This window comes from Hemibagrus wyckioides, linkage group LG17, assembly GCF_019097595.1.
Source record: "Hemibagrus wyckioides isolate EC202008001 linkage group LG17, SWU_Hwy_1.0, whole genome shotgun sequence".
In the NCBI taxonomy this organism is placed as follows: domain Eukaryota; kingdom Metazoa; phylum Chordata; class Actinopteri; order Siluriformes; family Bagridae; genus Hemibagrus; species Hemibagrus wyckioides.
Genome location: NC_080726.1, coordinates 21,357,031 through 21,376,225, shown reverse-complemented (window position 1 = coordinate 21,376,225; position 19,195 = coordinate 21,357,031). Strand labels below are relative to the sequence as shown.

Genomic DNA, 19,195 nt, shown 5'->3' with positions numbered 1-19,195 from the left:
CAGTGATGATTTCGGAGCAGATGGCAGCCATACGCAAGAGGAACGAAACATCAGTGGTCGACCAAATCGGAGATGATTTGCTGTCTTGGGTAAGTGCTATATTCCGTTTTAACAAGGAGTAGAAAGAACTTTGACAGAAATCTTTCCTGTTAAACCCTGCTTCAATTTTGTATCCAGTTCAGCAGAGAAGAGGAGGAAAGGATGAAGAATGCAGTCGGCACCTTCTGCAGCAACCAGCCCTTCGCTCTGGAGCTCATCAAAAGCCGACAAAAGAAGGACCAGCGCTTCCAGAACTTCATGCATGTAAGGGCAGCAGTTCATGGTTCAATTCCTGGTTACCATAGGTTTTGGTTTTACACAGACACACACACACACACACACACTCTCAGTGGCATGGTGGGTTGTAAATGAGCCAGGATGTTTACCCTAGAGGCAGCATGGAAGAGCAGCAGGAAGCCTTGCTGGGTCACATTGCTTTGCTTTGAGAACCAAGAGCACCGTTTTTTGTTCTTGTTCTTGGGCTGTTTGTGATGGAAATGTAAAAGCAAGAATATGGTTAAATATGGCTTTTTAAAAAACCCTGTTTTTCTTATTTGTTTTGAATCTGAACCTAGTTCAAGCTCGCTGACTGACTGTTCATTCTAATTTTTCTGGCATCCAGAAGAATGAATTGCTCCAGTGGAAAAAAAATATAAATGTACATCACAGGACTAAACATTTGGAAGTTTAATTGGAATTGAATTGTGTAATTTAAACACTTTGGCTAGTTGAAGAGCTCACGTGGGAGATTCAGCCACATATTCTGGACAGTTTTATGCGTGGTGTTTTATCCTCTTTTTCCCAAGCCCGTTTGATCATTTGTCAACCCGACTAAATGCGAGAACATTCACTGCTCTCCTTTTCCAACTTTACAGTGAACACAAATGTTTTTCTATTAAACTCTATTACCTTTATTTATTTATTTTGACCATTTCGTGTCCTTGTTGTAAAAAATACAAATGTAAAATTGTTTTGTCAAGCATCTCTTGCACTGACCGATGCCTCAGACTGCTCTCTGCATGAAAAAATGAGTATATAAACTGAATTACAGACGCAGTGAGTGATAGGTTTATGTTTGATATACACTCACTGGTCATATTAATAGGAACATCTGTACATCCTGTTTATTCCTGCAATTCTTATCTGATCATAATGCATAAAATCATCCAGATACAGGTCAAGATTAATGGCTCACATTAAGGTTAATGTTAATGTTTATCAAATGTCATAATGGAAGAAAATATTTGATTTCAGTGACTTTTACCAGGCAATGTTTGTTGATGTAAGATTTAAGATTTTTATTTCCAGTTTAGGTGAGTCTATACTCACTGTAGCTTCAGGTTCTTGTTTTTAGCTGACAGAAATAAACTCTTCTGCTGTTGTAACCTATTCACTTCAAGATTTGACATATTATTCACCATAGGATGCTTTTCTGCTTATTAGTACTGAAAAGAGTGTCAAGGTTATGCTTGGACAATTCCCTGCTGGAACATTAGGGGGTGTCCTGGCAGTGTGTTTGTGTGAATTTTATGCCATTGTGCCACTTGTTCCATGTGTTTTGTTTACGTTCTGTGCTCACGTGTGTTTAATTCCTACCCTTAATTCCTTATGTCACGCTAAGTACCTGCCCTATATATACCTGCTGCGTTGGTGTTTTGTTTTCCAAGTCTTCGTCTTTGCCTCCTGGTTTTTGTCTCCTGTTTTTTTATTCGTTATTCTGTATTTTACTTAGCTAGCTTTTCCCCAGACTTTTGATGTGTTTGTAGTCCTGTTATATTATTAAATCCCCAGTCTGTTGTGCTACCCCTGCATTCGGGTTTGGATTCTCCCTATAGAGGCACCCTCTCCTGACAAAGAGTGATTGAGTTTCTGTAGCCTTTCTAGCACCTCAAACCAGACTGGCCTCAGTTTTCTTTCAACAAGATGTCTCCTGTTTTGCTCACTGGATGTTTGTTGTTGTTGTTTTTCCCTCACCATTGTGTATAAACTCTAGAGACTGCTGTGTTTGGGAAAAAAACCAAGAAGTGGACAAAGTCACTGATATCAAATATTTTCTCCATTCTGATATACGATGTGAGAATGGAGTTTCACATTCATTTTAATTAAGCTTTATGCATTGTGATCAGATAATTACGTGAATGAGCAGGTGTACAGTTGTTCCTATTAAAGTGGCCAGTGAGTGTTTGTCTGCATTTGTTATTCAGTTTATACATTCATTTTTCATGCAGAGAGCAGTGTTCTAGCCATCGGTCAGTGCAAGAGGTGCTTTCAAATGAGTCCTGACAGCAAGACAAGATGTGTGTTTGTTTTTGTGGCATGGTCTGATACGGATTTTGTCATCTACTAGCCTTGTTTTCCTGACCTAGGGGTTAGAGCTGCTGTTTTCACTGTGTGCAGGAGGCAGAGAGTAATCGGATGTGCCGGAGGCTACAGCTGAAGGATATCATTCCGGCCGAGATGCAAAGACTCACCAAATACCCACTGCTGCTGGAGAACATTGCCAAGTACACAGGTACTACAGCTTTAAACGTATATTGTTCATACACACACACACACACACACACACACACAAACACACACAAACACAAACACTCATTCTTACTTAATACACACCTATTTAAAATCTCCATACACAACTGTAAACCTATGTTCACACACACAAAGTGATTTTATCGCTGCAAATCTCCAGTCGCTGTATTATAAAGTCATTGGTAGCCGTTCCTAATACTGGTTGCCATAGTAACAATGTTTTGTCAGTCGGTGATGCAACTGATTTCCGAATCAGTGTTTTATTTAAATTCAGCAGTGTTTATCTGCATCATATCATATAAGATGAAGGAGAAGCGGTGTGTACGGATCACATGCGCTTCATATTTGTATAAAGTTAAATTTTTCAGTTGCATCACTGGACACACCCACATCTAGTCACCATTGGTCTCTGTCGCTCATGTCGCAGGAAGCCGTCTGCTCTTGTTGAAAATAAATGAGCTCCTATTGCTTAGTAGCTGTGAGATGTTGTATGCGTGAACATAGCATTATTCTCTTTCCTATATATCCTTTTCATTTGTGCACGTATGCAGTTTACACAAACACACACACATGAATCCAAACTAATGCAGCTTCATGCCCCTCTGTATAGTGCTATCTCTCTGCGTTTGGTGTGATGCATTTAGAGCAGTGTGAGCGATGGCTCTGTCCTTCTTCTGGCCTCCTCCTCTGTTCTGACCGCCAGCATTGGGAAGGGCTGCCAGAGGACTCGCCCACCCCAGACACACTCAACCAGCCTAGCTCTCAGTAATGAGGCTTATTCAGAGCGGGCGCTGGCTGTTATCCAGGCAATTCCGAATTACAAATGGGCTGTTTTTTGATTATTAGTTCAGAATTTACCTAAAGCGCCCATTTTGGAGCATTTAAATTGGCTCAATCATTTTTCCGGAAAATGCCACAATGAACTTAATGTAAAATGTGCAAATAAGAGATACTAATTCTGCCTCATTTGTCTAAGCCTGGAAGTGAGCTCTGTTCAGGCAATCTGTTCATGCGCTAGGGAAAAATGAGCCACCTGGCAAGCCTGGTCCTTCTTAAAAAACAAATTTCTCCTATGTGTCCATCTATCCGTCTGTCTCCAGGTGATCCAGAGGAGAAAGACAAGGTGAGGAAAGCAGCTGATTGTTGCCGAAAGATCCTGAACCACGTTAACCAAGCAGTGAAGGAGTCAGAAAATAAACAGGTAATCACTTTGATCTGATTGAGCTGCCACTCTAACTTTCTTCACCAAGCCTCTGCAAATACATCACTATGAACAAAAGTGTTGCTCAGATAATAGACAACATCTCTCCATCTGGGATTCTGCCCTTACTTCAATACTCACTTTTAGAATTTTCTGACTGTTCCCAATACACAAACCTATCAAATTCTTCTATCAATCACATCTTTATGAGACAGAGCTACTCAAAGTTAGAGGAAGAAAAATAACTGAGGCATTTCAGTCCTTTCTATATTACACTACACTTCTTGCACATAAATCCTACTACAGTATTTACTGTATAATTTCTTGTTGGCCTTGTCTTTAATCCCCCAATTCCATGTTTAACCATGCTATCAAAGGTTTTGTATTTAAGCTGGTTGGATTTATGATGTCTCACTGGTGAAATGTTTTTGTGGTGCTATAAATTATTCAGCATCTGGAGGACTACCAGAGACGGCTGGACCTGTCGTCTCTGAAGCAGAGTGAGAATCCGCTCGTTTCAGACTTTAAGGTCAGCCATGTTATTAAACTACCACTGAAAATCTTTGCTATTGAAAAGTTTCAGCTGAAAATGATAAAAAAAAATTAAAAAAAAATGAAAAAAAAAAATGAAAATTTCAGATTTGGAACAAAATCAGAAGAAATTATTAAGTGCAAATACAAAATTTATGAACCGTTTTTAATGATGAAGTTAATTAGACAACCTGATGTTTGTTTGCTTGTGCTGTCGGCCACAGATTGGCACAAACGTATTCAAACTTTTAAACAGCAAAAATCATCTGAAACTACTCATTATTCCTCGTCTGGGTTGGCAAATCTGTTAATCATATGAAAAATGCACACGTTGAAATGAAGGCTTGCTAATATATTCATTTATATTACGCATAACTAAATCTTATCTTTTCAGAATCTAGATCTTACCAAGAGGAAGTTAATCCACGAAGGTCCCCTGACCTGGAAACTAAATAAAGACAAAACTGTTGGTAAGGCACAATTACAGTGTATTTCTAATGATGTTTGATTCTTTAGATGTATAGATGAATTAAGCCATATGTGCAATTTAATGACTTTTTAATTTAATGGCATGGGTATGTGTTTTGTACACAGAGTTATACACACTGCTCCTTGAGGACATCCTGGTGCTGTTGCAGAAACAAGACGAGAGACTCGTTCTGAAATGCCACAGTAAGAACCGAGCAGGCTCAGCCGACACGCAGCACATCTTCAGCCCTGTCATCATGCTCAACACTGTACTGGTGCGCTCAGTGGCCACAGGTAAACTGTTTTAAACAAACATACATCGATCAGGCATAACATTATGACCACCTGCCTAATATTGTTATGGTCCCACTCTTGGCACAAAACATGCACTGTGTATTCTGACACCTTTCTGTCAGAACCAGCATTAAATACTTTAGCAATTTGAGCAACAGTAGCTTGTCTGTTGGATCGAATCAGACGGGCCAGCCTTCACTCCCCACGTGAGCCTTGGCCGCCCATGACCCTGTCTGGTTCACCACTGTTCCTTCCTTGGATACTGACCACTGCAGACTGGGAACACCCCACAAGAGCTGCAGTTTTTAAGATGATCTGATGGTCTAGCCATCACAATTTGGCCCTTGTCAAACACGCTTAAAATCCTTACACTTGTCCATTTTTCCTGCTTCTAACACATCAACTTTGAGGACAGAATGTTCACTTGCTGCCTAATATATCCCACCCACTAACAGGTGGCATGATGAGGAGATCATCAGCCTTATTCACTTCACCTCTCAACACTCAAAATGTTATGCCCGATCGGTGTATATACAGACACACAAAGTGTGGAATGTTGCCAGTTAACACTGTCCTTACTATCTCTAAAAAGACAACAGGTCCTTCTTTGTGCTCTCCATGTCGGATAACGGAGCTCAGATCTATGAACTGATGGCCCAGACAGTGTCTGAACAGAGAATGTAAGTGCTGCGACTGCCATTTGTTCACTTCAGATTTCTTCTCCCTATTTCTCCACTTTTCATTTTCTGCCTCATTTTGTCTCCATTTCACTTTCCCCAGCAGTACCACCAACTTTCATTCTCTCATTTATTCTTTCTCCCTTAGATGGCAGAGGCATATCATTCAGCGAGCAGAGGCAATGAAGTCCAGGCCACACGGCGTCATTCCTCTGCCTCAGTCTTCGTAAGTGCACTTCCTTTCTCCTCTCCACTCCATTCACTGCAAGCTTCAAAGCCCATGTACACAGCGAGTCAGACGTTTCACTCTTCACTCCAAGTGAAAAGTCATATTTAACCTGTATTTTAACTTTTCTTAGAGTGGAGAGAAATGGAGTTGGAGTTGGTAAACTTGCCAAAGCTCCAGAACGTGAGTGTGTAAGCAATGCTCAGGCCTCAGGTAGCTACACCTTCTTGTGTCTTGGTGTTGATGTCAATGATCTCAGCTTCTGTTATCTGCGGTCACCGTGTGTGTCTGGACATTATGTTTTCAGGTAAAGCCTGCGATGCAGTATCTGATCATACCTCCAGGAATGAGGAACAGGAGCAAACACAAGCACATGGCCAAGATGAAAGCTGTTATCCCGAAGCAGAGCTGCTGGATGGCTGTGACACAGATGCTCCATCCTCTTCCTCCAGAGCCGATGAAGCTCTGAAAACCTGTGAGTAACATTGCACTCCTAGTTTTTACAGACACTTTTGGCCAATCCCAAATGCTTATGTAGAAATCATTCAGGAAGTTTGACCAGCCCCGTCTGCTCCTTCAAAGGTTTGGCCTTTTCCACCTACACTTTCAGAAATTTTGACTAATCTATCCACTCCTGCAAAGTTTGACTAACCCAATCCCCTCTTATAGAAAGTATGACCAATCTTACCAACTCCTGTAGAAAATCTCACTTACTTCCACAGAAATTTTGACTAATCCCTCCCTTTCATGCAAAAAGTTTCAATCCCTCTTATTTATAAATTTCTCTTATAGAAAGTTTGGCTATTTCTCTATGCTTCGTCAGAAGGTTTGACCAATTTAACCCATTCTTACAGAATGTTTGACCAGTCTCCCCACTCCTAGAGAATGTATCAGCAGTCTCCCCACTCCTAGAGAATGTTTGACCAGTCTCCCCACTCCTAGAGAAAGTCCCATCCACTTACAAAGACGGTTTGGCCAACCCAACATACCTCCCCCAGACGTTTTGACCAGGTCCTCTGACTCTTGCTGAATTTTTGACCAGTCCCACTAACTCCCAAAGAATTTTTGACCAGTCCCACCCCATGCCTAGAAAGTTTGACCAGTCCTGCCTGCTCTGGAGAAAGTTGGATTAATCCAGCTCTGGGTTATTGTTTTTGATTGCACATGCTTTCTCATAAACTTAGTTGCTTTTATTTCTCTCAAGAACAAAACTAATAGTAATTTAAACCACATCATTATTGACCAAGCACTTACATGAACTTGGCCTTTTTTTTTTCTTGCAAGCAGCTTACATTTTGTACGTATATTGTCATTTAACTTATCATGTTGGTTAAACTAGCCACAACAAAATGGTGTTAAAATTTTGATCTAGGACCTCAGGTCAAAGCACCAGACTCAGTGGACTAGTGATTTTCAGCAACTAAGCCTGAATAAATAAGCTGTGTGTGTGTGTGTGTGTGTCTCAGTGGCAGCTTTAAAGCAGGTACTGGTAACTCAGCTGATGGCCCAGAACGACGACGAGCGAATGGGCCGGCGTCTCCTCAGGACAACATCTTTGCGCACATCGTGTAGGACTCAGGACGCTTCCTCAGGAGACACGGGTTTTTATGACGGCACTGAGGACTATGGTGAGCGTTTGAGCTTAGAAATGGTGTTGAGGGAAAACAGGTCCGAGGACTGGTTAAGCCTAGAGCACTAGTTGCTGAAAAAGACTATGAATAATTTAATAAAATGGTTACTAAAAAATGTAATTATATTATCTAAGTTGAGGTCTATTAGAGTGTGCCTGAAACACACTATATTGCCAAAAGTTTTGGGACACTTCTCCAAATCATTGAATTCAGGTGTTCCTTGGCAAAAGGTGTATAAAATGAAGCAACTAGACATTTTGTAGACTGCATCAACAAACACTGGTGAAAGAAAGAAAGAAAGAAAGCCTTCCAGAAAGAGTTGAAGCTGTTATAGCTGCAAAGGGCAGGACAACTCCATATTAAACCCTACTTATTAAGAATGGGATGTCATTAAAGTTCATGTACATGTAAAGGCAGATGTCCCAAAATATTTGGCAGCATAGTGTATGTGCATGTCTATGAAGGGTTCTAGTTTTTCCAAACATATAAAATGTACACTGGAATCATGTAATGGATGTCCAGTTGTGGTTGCGTTGACTTACTAATAGGGCTTGTGTGTGTGTGTGTAAATGAAGCAGGTTACCTGGTGCTGGAGGGCTCTGGTGGCTCTGAGAGCAGCACTGATGATGGTGTCCAGTACAGGAGGAAAGAGTTGGGTCTTTCCCGTGGCTGCGCTGCTGACTCGGGTATCAGCCTCAGGTTTTCATCGTCCTCAGCAGAGAGCTTATGTGGCATCAGCAGGCAGGTTCTCACATACCTTCGCGCTCTGCAGACCAACCTCAATCACCTCAAGGTCTGTCTACACACACACCTGTAGCTCTGTCTCTTGAAGACTCAGCAGATGAAAATAATAACAATAATGGATGATGTTCACTATGATCCATGTGTTTTCAGGAGGTAGAGAGCAGATATTATCTGTTAAAGCAAAAACAAGAATCAGCAGACGCTGGGGGAAACAAAGGTACAGTATTATGATCATTATAATAGCAAAAATTTCATCAATTTTGTCAAATTGTCCAAACGATTAAGTTAATCTAAATCGCCAGTTATAACATAATGCTGTAAAAGACTTTATTAAACTGACATCGTTTAATTAAAATCTAGGATTAAATGGATTATATTTAAATTACTGTCATTTGTATAATTGCTACTTGTTGCACATAGTAAATAGAATTATAGCTATTTCTTAAGTAGGATATTTTAGATTCACTTTAGACAAATGAAATAAATTTAGATATCATGTTCCTGTCAATACTGAAAAGTGGTTAAAGTTTACAGTCTAGGTTTAAAAATGTTCAGGATGAACATTTTCAAAATTGGTACAAAACAAAATTTCAGAGGATCTTAACAGAAGAATTGGAGAGATGTATGAACCATGAGGAGGACCGTTGTCCGGCTTCTTCCAGGCTCCTAAAAACATGCTAGTAGTTGTACTTGCACTTACGGTGGCTAAGTGCAAAACAAATTAACATATCCGTAACCACAAGGGCAATTCAGACAAACAGCAAAAGGTAGGTATAGTTTGTGAACGGAATTCTTCCCTCTGATTGGACGAGACATCTGTCACTCAGGATATAGTGGAAGTCCAGCAGTATCTGCAGCAGTAGAAAGTGGATTGGTGTGTGTATGAACACAGCTCTGCTCTTATAGCGCTCCTTACATCCTTTAATCTGGAATAGTTTGGTCTTCCATACATACCTGGTGTGTTTTTAGAGATCGTAAACTAATCTTTACGCCATGATACGCTATCAGTATATCCAACATCACGCCATATGGACGTCCTTCCTCACAGTAGCGCTAAAAGAATTCCATTTTCTTATGAATATAAATATATAATTATTTTCTTTGAAAGACTTAAAGTTGCACTATTGGAAAAAAAAATGGTTTAAAGTAAAACAAACGTACAAAGAAATAAACTTAGATACACAATTGTTCTACTTCCTGTATTTCCTGAGTGACAGATATCTCGTCCAATCAGAGGTGAGAATTCCATTTGCAAGCTATACCTTCCTTTTCCGCTTTGTCTGTTTCATCCTTGTGTTTTCAGATTCGTTGTTTTGTTTTGCACCTTTTGTCCACCGTAATTTTCCCACCTCACACCCAGTGAAGGCCCTTGGCTCGAATGGGTGGATGGATGGACGAATGAATAAATGAATTCAGTTCTGTTGGTACTGGGAATGATCACATCAAGAGCACAAGCAGCTCTATTAATGCCGCAGAGTAGAAATGAAGGGTAACAGAAGACTTCTAGAAGTTTCTAGAACTTGATAAGGACTCTAGGTCCACTGTAAGAAAAACTAGAATGTTGTTAAAAGAAAGCCACCAGGAGGACTACTACTTAAAAAAAGACAAGCATTTCTCAAAGCATTTATAAAGAAAACTTGGTTGTTCTAAAAGAGATGGGACAAACTTCTTGACAAAAAAATGTACAACACCATGCTTGGAGGAAATAAATGCACTCTGAACTAGCACCATGTGCTTGCAATCCCTGATCGAAAAATGCCAAAATCAATTTAGCTGTGTGTCACTTGTAGCTTAAAAGATAATCGATGCTGCATAACCATGACAGAAATGACGGAAGTAAATGAACCAGTAGAAAAAAATTGGTTTTGGACTAGCCAAAATCATCAGAGTCAGAATCAGGACCTTCATTCTGATAGTATAAGCTCTTGAAGGCTGTTCATGAAAGAAATGTTGATGAACTGAAACAATTCTTCCTCCCTGCATTGTGCATGTCTCAGCAGCAGCTGCTCCAAACATTTGGTGGAGGTTAATGCTGCCGAAGGAGGCCACCAGTTATTAGAGACGAGGGTTCATTTCCTTTTTCCTGCCTGGGCTGTGAATTATTAATCAATCTGTTCAATAAAGACAGGAAGAGTACAAATGTTTGCGGGTTAATAATTTAGGCTGCATGAGGCTGTTCTTTTTTTCTAGTATTGTGAATAGAAGGAAGAATAACTGCAGGACCCAGAGGGATTGTAAATACGTGTTTATGATTTCTCATCATCTAGATAAGAAATAACTTGGTGGAGCTTTCCTGGCTCAAGTTAACCTGGGGGCACTGCTAGACTCCGCAACTCTTCTCGTCTTGCACAGAGAAGGAGTGATGAAGAGCAAAACAGCAGCGTTTCGACAAAGTGTCTACCCTCCATTAAAGTAAGTTAGGGAAGATGGACGGTCCTGTCTACACCTAGCTCGTTCCTGCAGCACTGCCTCAGTCCAGTCAGAATGGATTGTCCAGTCCTGTCCATCACCCAACAAGAATGATGGACAAATGTGTGCTTAAAAATATATATATATGATGTATATGTGTGTGTATGTGTGTATATATATATATATATATATATATATATATATATATATATATATATATAAAAACATTCACCATTTATATAATGATGTAACTTTTTAATCCTAGATATATTTATTTCATTTCCTTTCCAAGTCACTTGCAAGGTTTTGTTTTTTTTTCCTTTTTTTTTGTGCTTTAAGATGTGACTTGCATTTGAGTGTTGAGCGTGTGCTATTGCTATGTATATCAAAAGACCCTCTCTGAGAGGCCTCTACTCACATCTTTTTTATTAAAGTGCACTAGATTGCCTCCTCTTCTGCTTCAAGAGGTTAAAGAGCTCTAGCTGGGGCGAGGAGAGCATGAAACCAGAACATTCTGAATATATAACCATGAGGTGAATAGAGATGCAAATAAAAACGCAGTGACAAAGCATTTTGTGTGTGATTTTTTTTTTTTTCAGCTGCTTGCTATAAGGAGCAGTGTTTTTATGCCATGTTGTGTCTGAGTTGGATTTTGCTCCTGTTGTCATCGAAAGTACAAAAGCCATGACTTTTAAATGTCAAGCACAGAGAAATGTATTGCTTGCTGTTCCTGAATCAATCCTGGAATCAGTGTCCTCTGTGTAAGGAATAAAACACACTAGGGTCTGCTTTTTGTGGAAAATATACCGATCAGGTATAACATTCTGAGCAGTGAGAGGTGAAGTGAATAAGACTGATTATCTCCCCATCATGGCATCTGTTAGTGGGTGGGATATATTAGGCAGCAAGTCAACATTTTGTCCTCAAAGTTGATGTGTTAGAAGCAGGAAAAATGGGCAAGTGTAAGGATTTGAGCGAGTTTGACCAAGGGCCAAATTGTCTGCAGTGGTCAGTATCTATCAAAAGTGGTCCAAGGAAGGAACGGTGGTGACCTGGCGACAGGGTCATGTGCGGTCAAGGCTCATTGATGTATGTGGGGAGCAAAAGCTGGCCTGATCCAACAGACGAGTTACTGTTGCTGAAATTGCTGAAGAAGTTAATGCTGGTTCTGGGAACTGGACCGGGGAGCAATGAAAGGAAGGTGGCCTGGTCTGATGAATCACGTTTTCTTTTACATCTTGTGGATGGCCGGGTGCATGTATGTCGCTTACTTGGGGATCACATGGCACCAGGATGCACTATGGGAAGAAGGCAAGCCGGCGGAGGCAGTGTCATGCTTTGGGCAGATGGGTCAGGGCTGTTTTGGCAGCAAAAAGGGGGACCAACACAATATTAGGCAGGTGGTGATAATGTTATGCCTGATCGGTGTAATCCATGCTGAGGAAAGTGATAAAGACTGACACCAAGTTTCTCATACCACCCAGAATTTGATTATTTTCCAATAACAGCATATCCTGAAGTGTCGTATATAACAGCAGTTTTTCTACAATACCAGATTATTGTTTATTAAAGAACAACATATTGTACTTTAAAATATTTATAGTTGCATTTAATGTTATCAGAGACAAGTAATTTCCTGATATCACTTATGTTCTATCTGCTGTAAAAGACCGAACCCTCACCAGCTTTTCTTTCTCTTGCTGATTCAGCTGACAAAGAGAAAATAAAAAAGAAAGCTCACAGAACATTACAATGTCCTGATACTTATTACTAAACAAACATCCCCGTACTTAATCATATCACAATTTATTAATCGATCATGTTTATTATTTGTTATTGACATTAGCCATGAGTTATTGCATACAGCTTCCTGTGCATCAGCTGGTAACATTTTTGACCACAGCTCTGTTCATGAATCTGGCTGGTCATCAGGTGATTAATTTCATTTTCAAGCAGTTCAGGCTGTAATTCAACTGACAGGTTTGTATTAATGAGCCTGATCTAATATGTTATTGTTTCTATAGCAACAATTACTTCACCAAGACTTGTATTGTAGTGTAATCTTAATGAGCATGCTAATTAACAAATGTATAACACTTGATGTGGTGACATTTTCTGTAAAAAATTGGTTGCCTTCAAAATTTTATTATAATTACAATTACAATTTTATAATAATAATTATTATTATTATTATTATTATTATTATTATTATTATTATTATCGATACTAACTATGTATTTAAAGTCTGTTTCATATCAAGCTGAGTTGTTATTCATTTCGGCAGAGAAAAGAAAGAGGTGTAGTGTTGAAGGAACGACTGTTTATAGCTGCTACAATGTAAATGGACAGGAAGTTACTTGTGTCATGGATGTAATGTGATCATAAACACAAATTATGTAGCTGTACCGGATATTAGCTGTTGCAGTCAAAGACAAATGAACAGTTCATCATTTGTGTGTTTATTCCTTTCATTTTCTTTATAGCTTAACCTTCACATCACATCAACACTTTCAGCTTTGCCTAATTCATTTATTTGGCTTTGATATGTTCTGTATTTCTTCAATAGGGGGCAGCAGGGGCCTGCTTTCTGCTTTGAGATTAGTGTGAGTTATAACACCAAGTCTGCCACTCAGTTATTTTGGTTTATTGCATTAACAATTTCGCTCCTCTGTGGTACTTACTCTTCTTACAGAAGCACTTTCAATGCTCACAGCAGTTTCTCTTCTTTTAAGAAGATGATTCTCCGTCCTCTGCTTCATACCTTTCCTTTTCTGTAGGTTAACTGAAGATTGTTGTTCCAAGAGCAGTACAGCTGAGGTATAGATCACACAAGTTCATTATTCACACTTACTCAAAGTCACTACCTACATCACAAATGGCTTCCAAGCTTCAGCGTCGTTCAGTGTTCAGATTAAGATAATCTGTTGACCTCAAAACAACACTGAGGGGGAAATTCACAACACAGTTCTTGACATCCTACCCACTGATAAGAGGAAGCACAGGCTGGATAATAGTTAAGGAAATTAGAAATGTAAGCAATATTATCCTTGATAGCACCAGATTAATAATACTAATAGAGCAACCTAGTGAAAAGAGAGAATATTTTGCAGATACATTTTTTATTGTTGTTGTTCTATTATTATTATTATTATTATTATTACCACTTTGAGTGTCATCTTGATTATTGATTGGCATGGATTAGCAAGAATAATTTGATGTTATATGTGGAATTGGGAATTATTATTTTATTCTATTTTTATGTACTTTTTTTCCAGATTAAAATTATTTTCTTTATTAAACACGTCTGTAAAGTGCTTTACTGTGTAAAGATGTCATGTCTTTTAAAGTAAATAATAAGCTCTTTGTGGTTAGACTGACCTAAATACTGTACATACATATTTCCCTAAATTCAATAATTTTTTACTGATATTCTTAAAAACTAAATATATTAACAATCAAACTTCAACCTATGGAAAACCCTCTGGTCTCTCTTCTCACTGAATCCTCAGATTCCTTTTTATTCATAATCATGAACAAAGGTACGCATGTTTAAAAATGAAATTGATCAACAAATAGCAATTATGAGCATAAAGAAGCCTCTTAAAGTTATTATCTGGGACCTGAGGGCGTAGTGAGGCACATATCACAAGATAACTAAACACTCTCCCCGGACCCGACTGAAGCTGCAGATGTGTCTGTTTAATGAAGATACAGCACTTCCATATAATCGAGTTGCTGTAGTGTGAAACTGTAAACAATACAAAAGTAAATATCAAATAACCCGTCAATTGATTGGAAATACAACGAAATACGAACAGAAATAATTTCCTTAAACACAGATGGACTAATCTACTTACAAATAAAGCTTCTCCAAGAATCACACAGGCAGACTGATCAAGATGAAAAGAAGAAATCCAGTTCTCCAGCTTGTGTTCAGAGAAACTGATCAGGTGACTAAGGTCATGTGACTCCAAACATCCATAAAACAGGAATAGAAGACATTTTCTTAATTATCAGGCAACACTCTAGTGGATATTATAAATGAGCACCTTAAACATCTCTCATTCAGTATAAATGGATGGATAATATGCAGGTGGAAGGTTGATTGAAACACGACTAATCACCCTGAGACAATTTCACTGAGCAAGATTTCACAAGAAATGATAAGGAAAGTAAGGGAGAGGCTAGCAGTCGCTCGAAAAGAGTTGCAGGACTACCTGAAAGCAGGAACAACAGTTACTGAGAATAATTTTCTTAAAAAAAAAAGAACTGTATCAGAGCTATCATCTCTGTTCCTGTTGTATATCCCATGCAAAACCAAAACACAAGCATGCATCTAAAACTCTTTAGGAACAATATAACCTGATCAGGCAAAACGTGTCATGTTTGGACAGTGAATCGTCATGCATATGATCTCAAGAACACCATATCCCCAGTGGATCAGTCAGAGTAATGTGATATGGAGCTGCTTCTCTGCATGTAGTACTAGGGGAACTACACATCATCTGGGAAAACATGAATGGAGTAGTGGACTAGGATGAGAATCTAATCTCATAGTCCATGAAACTGAATCTGTGGAGAAGATGGATGTTTCATCAAGGCAAAGATAGCTCAAGAAAGGAGTACGCGGCCTAGCCATCCTCTTGACATGAATCCCATTATAAATCTTTGCAATTGCGAGTCCATCAAAGCAGAGGAGACAATTGCCAAAAGGAACGACTTAATATTGAACCACAATGCTGCAAAAACCTTAAGTATGACCATTTCTTCTTTTCGGACCTGCCTGATCCATCCATATGCTCTACCCCTGGTTCGAGTCTTGTCGCTTGGTGGTGCTCACTGTTGCTGTGGATAGATCTTCGTGGACAGTCTGTGACTCAGGGGACTGCTGTGGATAGAACCACATGGAGACTAACTGCCGTTGCATCGGTCAGCTTTCAGCAGGAAAGGATCAGTCTATAATGAACTCAGAAACTACACTGACCTATTAGGTCCTCAGGAGCTCTTGGGTACTGTTGTAGAAAGGACATTATTTACATTGACATTATTTTTTGACCAGTGTCACCCAAATGAGGATGAGGTTCCCTTCCGAGGCTGGTTCCTCTCAAGGTTTCTTCCTCATATCATCTCAGGGAGTTGTCCAGGATAATGCTATAATTTTTATGTTTCTGTATTTCTGTAAAGCCTCTTTGAGACAAATGTAGTTAGTTTGTGGTATCAGAATACAACTCTATTTGTTTATACTTTTGAATGTAAAAGGACATTGTGTGAGCAAATTGAAGGTGCACTATAGATTTATTAAATAGCAAAAATACTTGTTTATATTAATGTATACTTTCCTTCTCTGTGTGTCTATAGCAAATAACAGAAGCGCAGTGACACTGATCGACTCTGACTGCCGGATATCAGAAAACAAAATATATATTTGTTCAACTCCTCTGTTCCCTTTTTCCATTCGTAACGTGTTGGTGTTACACTTACAGTGTCCTGTCTGCTGCTATGGCTCAGTCTCGGATGACTGCACTCCTTATTTAGTGCTTCTGTCCCCAGGAAGGTGCCAACAAGCTTTCTTTTTTTTATTGAACTGCTGTGACACAGTGAAATGAGAGTTCAGCTATAGCTATGCTTATTTCTACAAAGAGCAGCTGGAACTCTGCTTAAGCGTGATAGAATGATGCCGATCAGTTGAGTGAAGATAACCCTCATGGTCACTGCACTCAGACTGTGGGCAGAATAAATGACAGAAGAATCAAGTTCAACCTGCTATGTTCTGTAGGGTGAGTATGTGTTATTATGTGTGGTCATGAAGAATTATTAGACGTCTGTAGCCTGCTGTCTACTCATCTTAATGTCGACTTTAAGATATAGCGGTGGTGGCATAATGTTTAACCCTTTTACCAGTGCACTGGTTCTCCATTCTGCCTGCGGAAATCAGTTTAAATGAATGAATTAATTTATTGCTGCAAGTCTGATACAAAATGAGTCAAGATGCTGTTGGCTTTCAGTGTGAGATGTTTTTTTTTTTTATCTCTGTTGGAATAACCTCACACAGAATTTAAGTGGTTGAAGATAACACCTTTACAGTTTAGGTGCCTATGAGCAATCACTTTTCTGAGAGTGGAAACGGGTTTGATATCAACATTTACTTTAATTTACATTTTTAAAACGTTTTTATGGGTTTTATGGACGTTAAGTGTCCATAAAATGCATAAAATCCACAAAAACAAAGTAGGTTGTGAGTTTGAATCCTAAGTCCACCAAGCTACCACTGCTGGGCCCCTGAGCAAGACACTTAACCCTCAATTGCTTAGCTGTGTGTGAGATCAAATGTAAGTTGCTCTGGGTAAGGAAGTCTACCAGAAATGCAAATGTACTTTCGTTTGAGCTATTAATCAGAAAAAGAAATTCAATGCTGGCCACGGACACACCCAAAACAGGCACAAATTCCATTTTCTGGCCTCTGGTTAAAAGCATACTGTCTAATAGTCGATATTATATTAGTTCATTTGAGATGTTTAGGTTCAGCAGACCATCTTAAAAAAAAGTCTTATAATCCACCTGAAGCATGGTTAGGAGCTCAGATCAATATGAACCCTGTGCTACTGCCAGCAGTCCTCTCAAACCAGAGGATGTGGCTAACAAGAGCCGGCCTGCAAACACAACACTGAGAGCACTCTTGGCCAGGCTCCAGCCCACCTGCCTTAAAGAGTCAATTTAGAAGCTTATTGTTTCTTATCAAATGTTCACATGCTTTGGTGAAGATCTGAGATATAACACTATGACAAAATGGCTGGAATAGTGAATAGGGAATGTATTTAGACTCCAAAGTGCGATCAGAATTATACAATCGATGAACGATCTCTTCTTCATCCTCCTCCTTAATGCTGAATTCTGACAATAGACTCTTGTTAATCACTCTGGGGCAGGGATTGACTTTGTTAATCTCTGATCTTGATGTTAAGACCTAGTTTTGGTTGGCCTAGTTGTGAAAAATGCACACACACACACAAAGCAAAAAGGTCATGCAGTCATTCGGTTGACAGTGTATATGTTTTAGGAGTCTGTTAGAAGGAAAAAAAGATACCAAAAATGTTCCAAAGAGTGTCATTTTACTGATTGTACATGTGATGTAATGGAATACTTGAAGTTTGAGAGAAAGTCCATGTCTGAAGCCCCACTTGCTCCCTGTGAACTTCCAAAAAATTTCCATTTCATTGTTTCTCTGCTTGTGATGGCATCCCCACAATGCTGATGCCAATACAGCAACCCTCAAATCTACAGGTCCATGATCCCATGCAGGACCTGCTCCCACCAGCTCAAGCTCCAAATTCATCTTCAGCAATCGACAACACAGCAGAACTTACTGCACTCAAATGAGCCCAGTGTGTGTGGGAAGAAAGATTTGTTAGACAGGTGTATATCGGGGTTTTATTTCCACTGAACACTTTTCTGTGCGGTTTCTTCAACTTCACTTTGAAAGAGATCCCAAAGGAAAACAAAGCAAACAGTCTATAATACTAGTGATTTTCTCTGTGTAGCATCACTCTCTCTCTCTCTCTCTCTCTCTCTCTAACACACTCTCTCTCTCTCTCTCTCTCTCTCTAACACACACACACTCTCTCTCTCTCTCTCTCTCTCTCTCTCTCTCTCTCTCTCTCACATACACACACACACACACACACATCTTGTTGAAGAGCCAGGCAGAGAAGCAGGTGTCACTCACACCTCATCATCACGTTGACATGAATGGACAGGTCAGATAATTGATTTATTTTTCACAGTCAATGAGAGCGCTACATTTCATGACCCTAACTTTCTCTTCAACGCTGACTCAAGTCTCAGCTTTCACCTTCCATGCTGCAAGTCCATCTGGCTTTGATTAGCCTCAAGAGTCATTAAGTTTTCAGTCGGAGCCTTTCACACCTCCTCCAAGGACTTACAGGCACACTTCCAGAGAGGAACTTCAACCAGAGCTGATCTCCTAGGCATTCCACTTTTACACCCTGGGCCAAGAAACATGACTTCTTAATGACTCACATGATGCAGCGAGAATCAATTTGACCGGGAGATTTTTGGGAGATTTTGTGCAGAGCAAAAACTGTCCATTATTCTATCTTTAGTTCTTAGAGTTCTCACCATTTTTCTAAATGACTCTTCATGTTGTTTATTGGATGGTGTGGTGTGTGTGCTCAAGAAATAAAATAGAAAAACTAAGGTTTGGGGGGAAAAGAGACCAGAAGCACCACCTACTTTGGGTTAACTTCTAACTGTTTTTTGTTTTTTTTACAGCTGTACATTTAGTTTTATATTCAGAAATAAACTGCATGTGTTGCATGTGACATCAAAAGTCTGATGGATCTGTTTTCCATGTCACTGAAGCTGTAAGGACAGTCACTCATTTACAGCAAAAAAAAAAAATAAATGCCTGGTTTCAGGACTGCTTGCT

General features: G+C 39.4%; 1 protein-coding gene across 7 annotated transcripts in view; it reads left to right on the top strand.

The window, feature by feature from the left end:
- arhgef12a (Rho guanine nucleotide exchange factor (GEF) 12a) overlaps positions 1-10,928 on the top strand; it is a 63,459-nt gene extending 52,531 nt beyond the window's left edge. For 2 of the 7 annotated variants that reach the window (XM_058413690.1, XM_058413687.1), the window contains 15 exons: positions 4-89; positions 178-303; positions 2,437-2,551; positions 3,669-3,769; positions 4,221-4,298; positions 4,695-4,770; positions 4,895-5,062; positions 5,655-5,742; positions 5,888-5,965; positions 6,099-6,178; positions 6,273-6,440; positions 7,432-7,593; positions 8,172-8,389; positions 8,491-8,557; positions 10,543-10,928. In XM_058413690.1, the coding sequence (XP_058269673.1) occupies positions 4-89; positions 178-303; positions 2,437-2,551; positions 3,669-3,769; positions 4,221-4,298; positions 4,695-4,770; positions 4,895-5,062; positions 5,655-5,742; positions 5,888-5,965; positions 6,099-6,178; positions 6,273-6,440; positions 7,432-7,593; positions 8,172-8,389; positions 8,491-8,557; positions 10,543-10,592 (1,661 nt within the window). In that variant the 3' untranslated portion in view covers positions 10,593-10,928. The remainder of the gene's footprint in view (positions 1-3; positions 90-177; positions 304-2,436; positions 2,552-3,668; positions 3,770-4,220; positions 4,299-4,694; positions 4,771-4,894; positions 5,063-5,654; positions 5,743-5,887; positions 5,966-6,098; positions 6,179-6,272; positions 6,441-7,431; positions 7,594-8,171; positions 8,390-8,490; positions 8,558-10,542) is intronic. The other 5 variants (XM_058413688.1, XM_058413692.1, XM_058413689.1 and 2 more) reach the window with 4 other exon arrangements.
- The last annotated feature ends 8,267 nt before the right edge of the window (positions 10,929-19,195 follow it).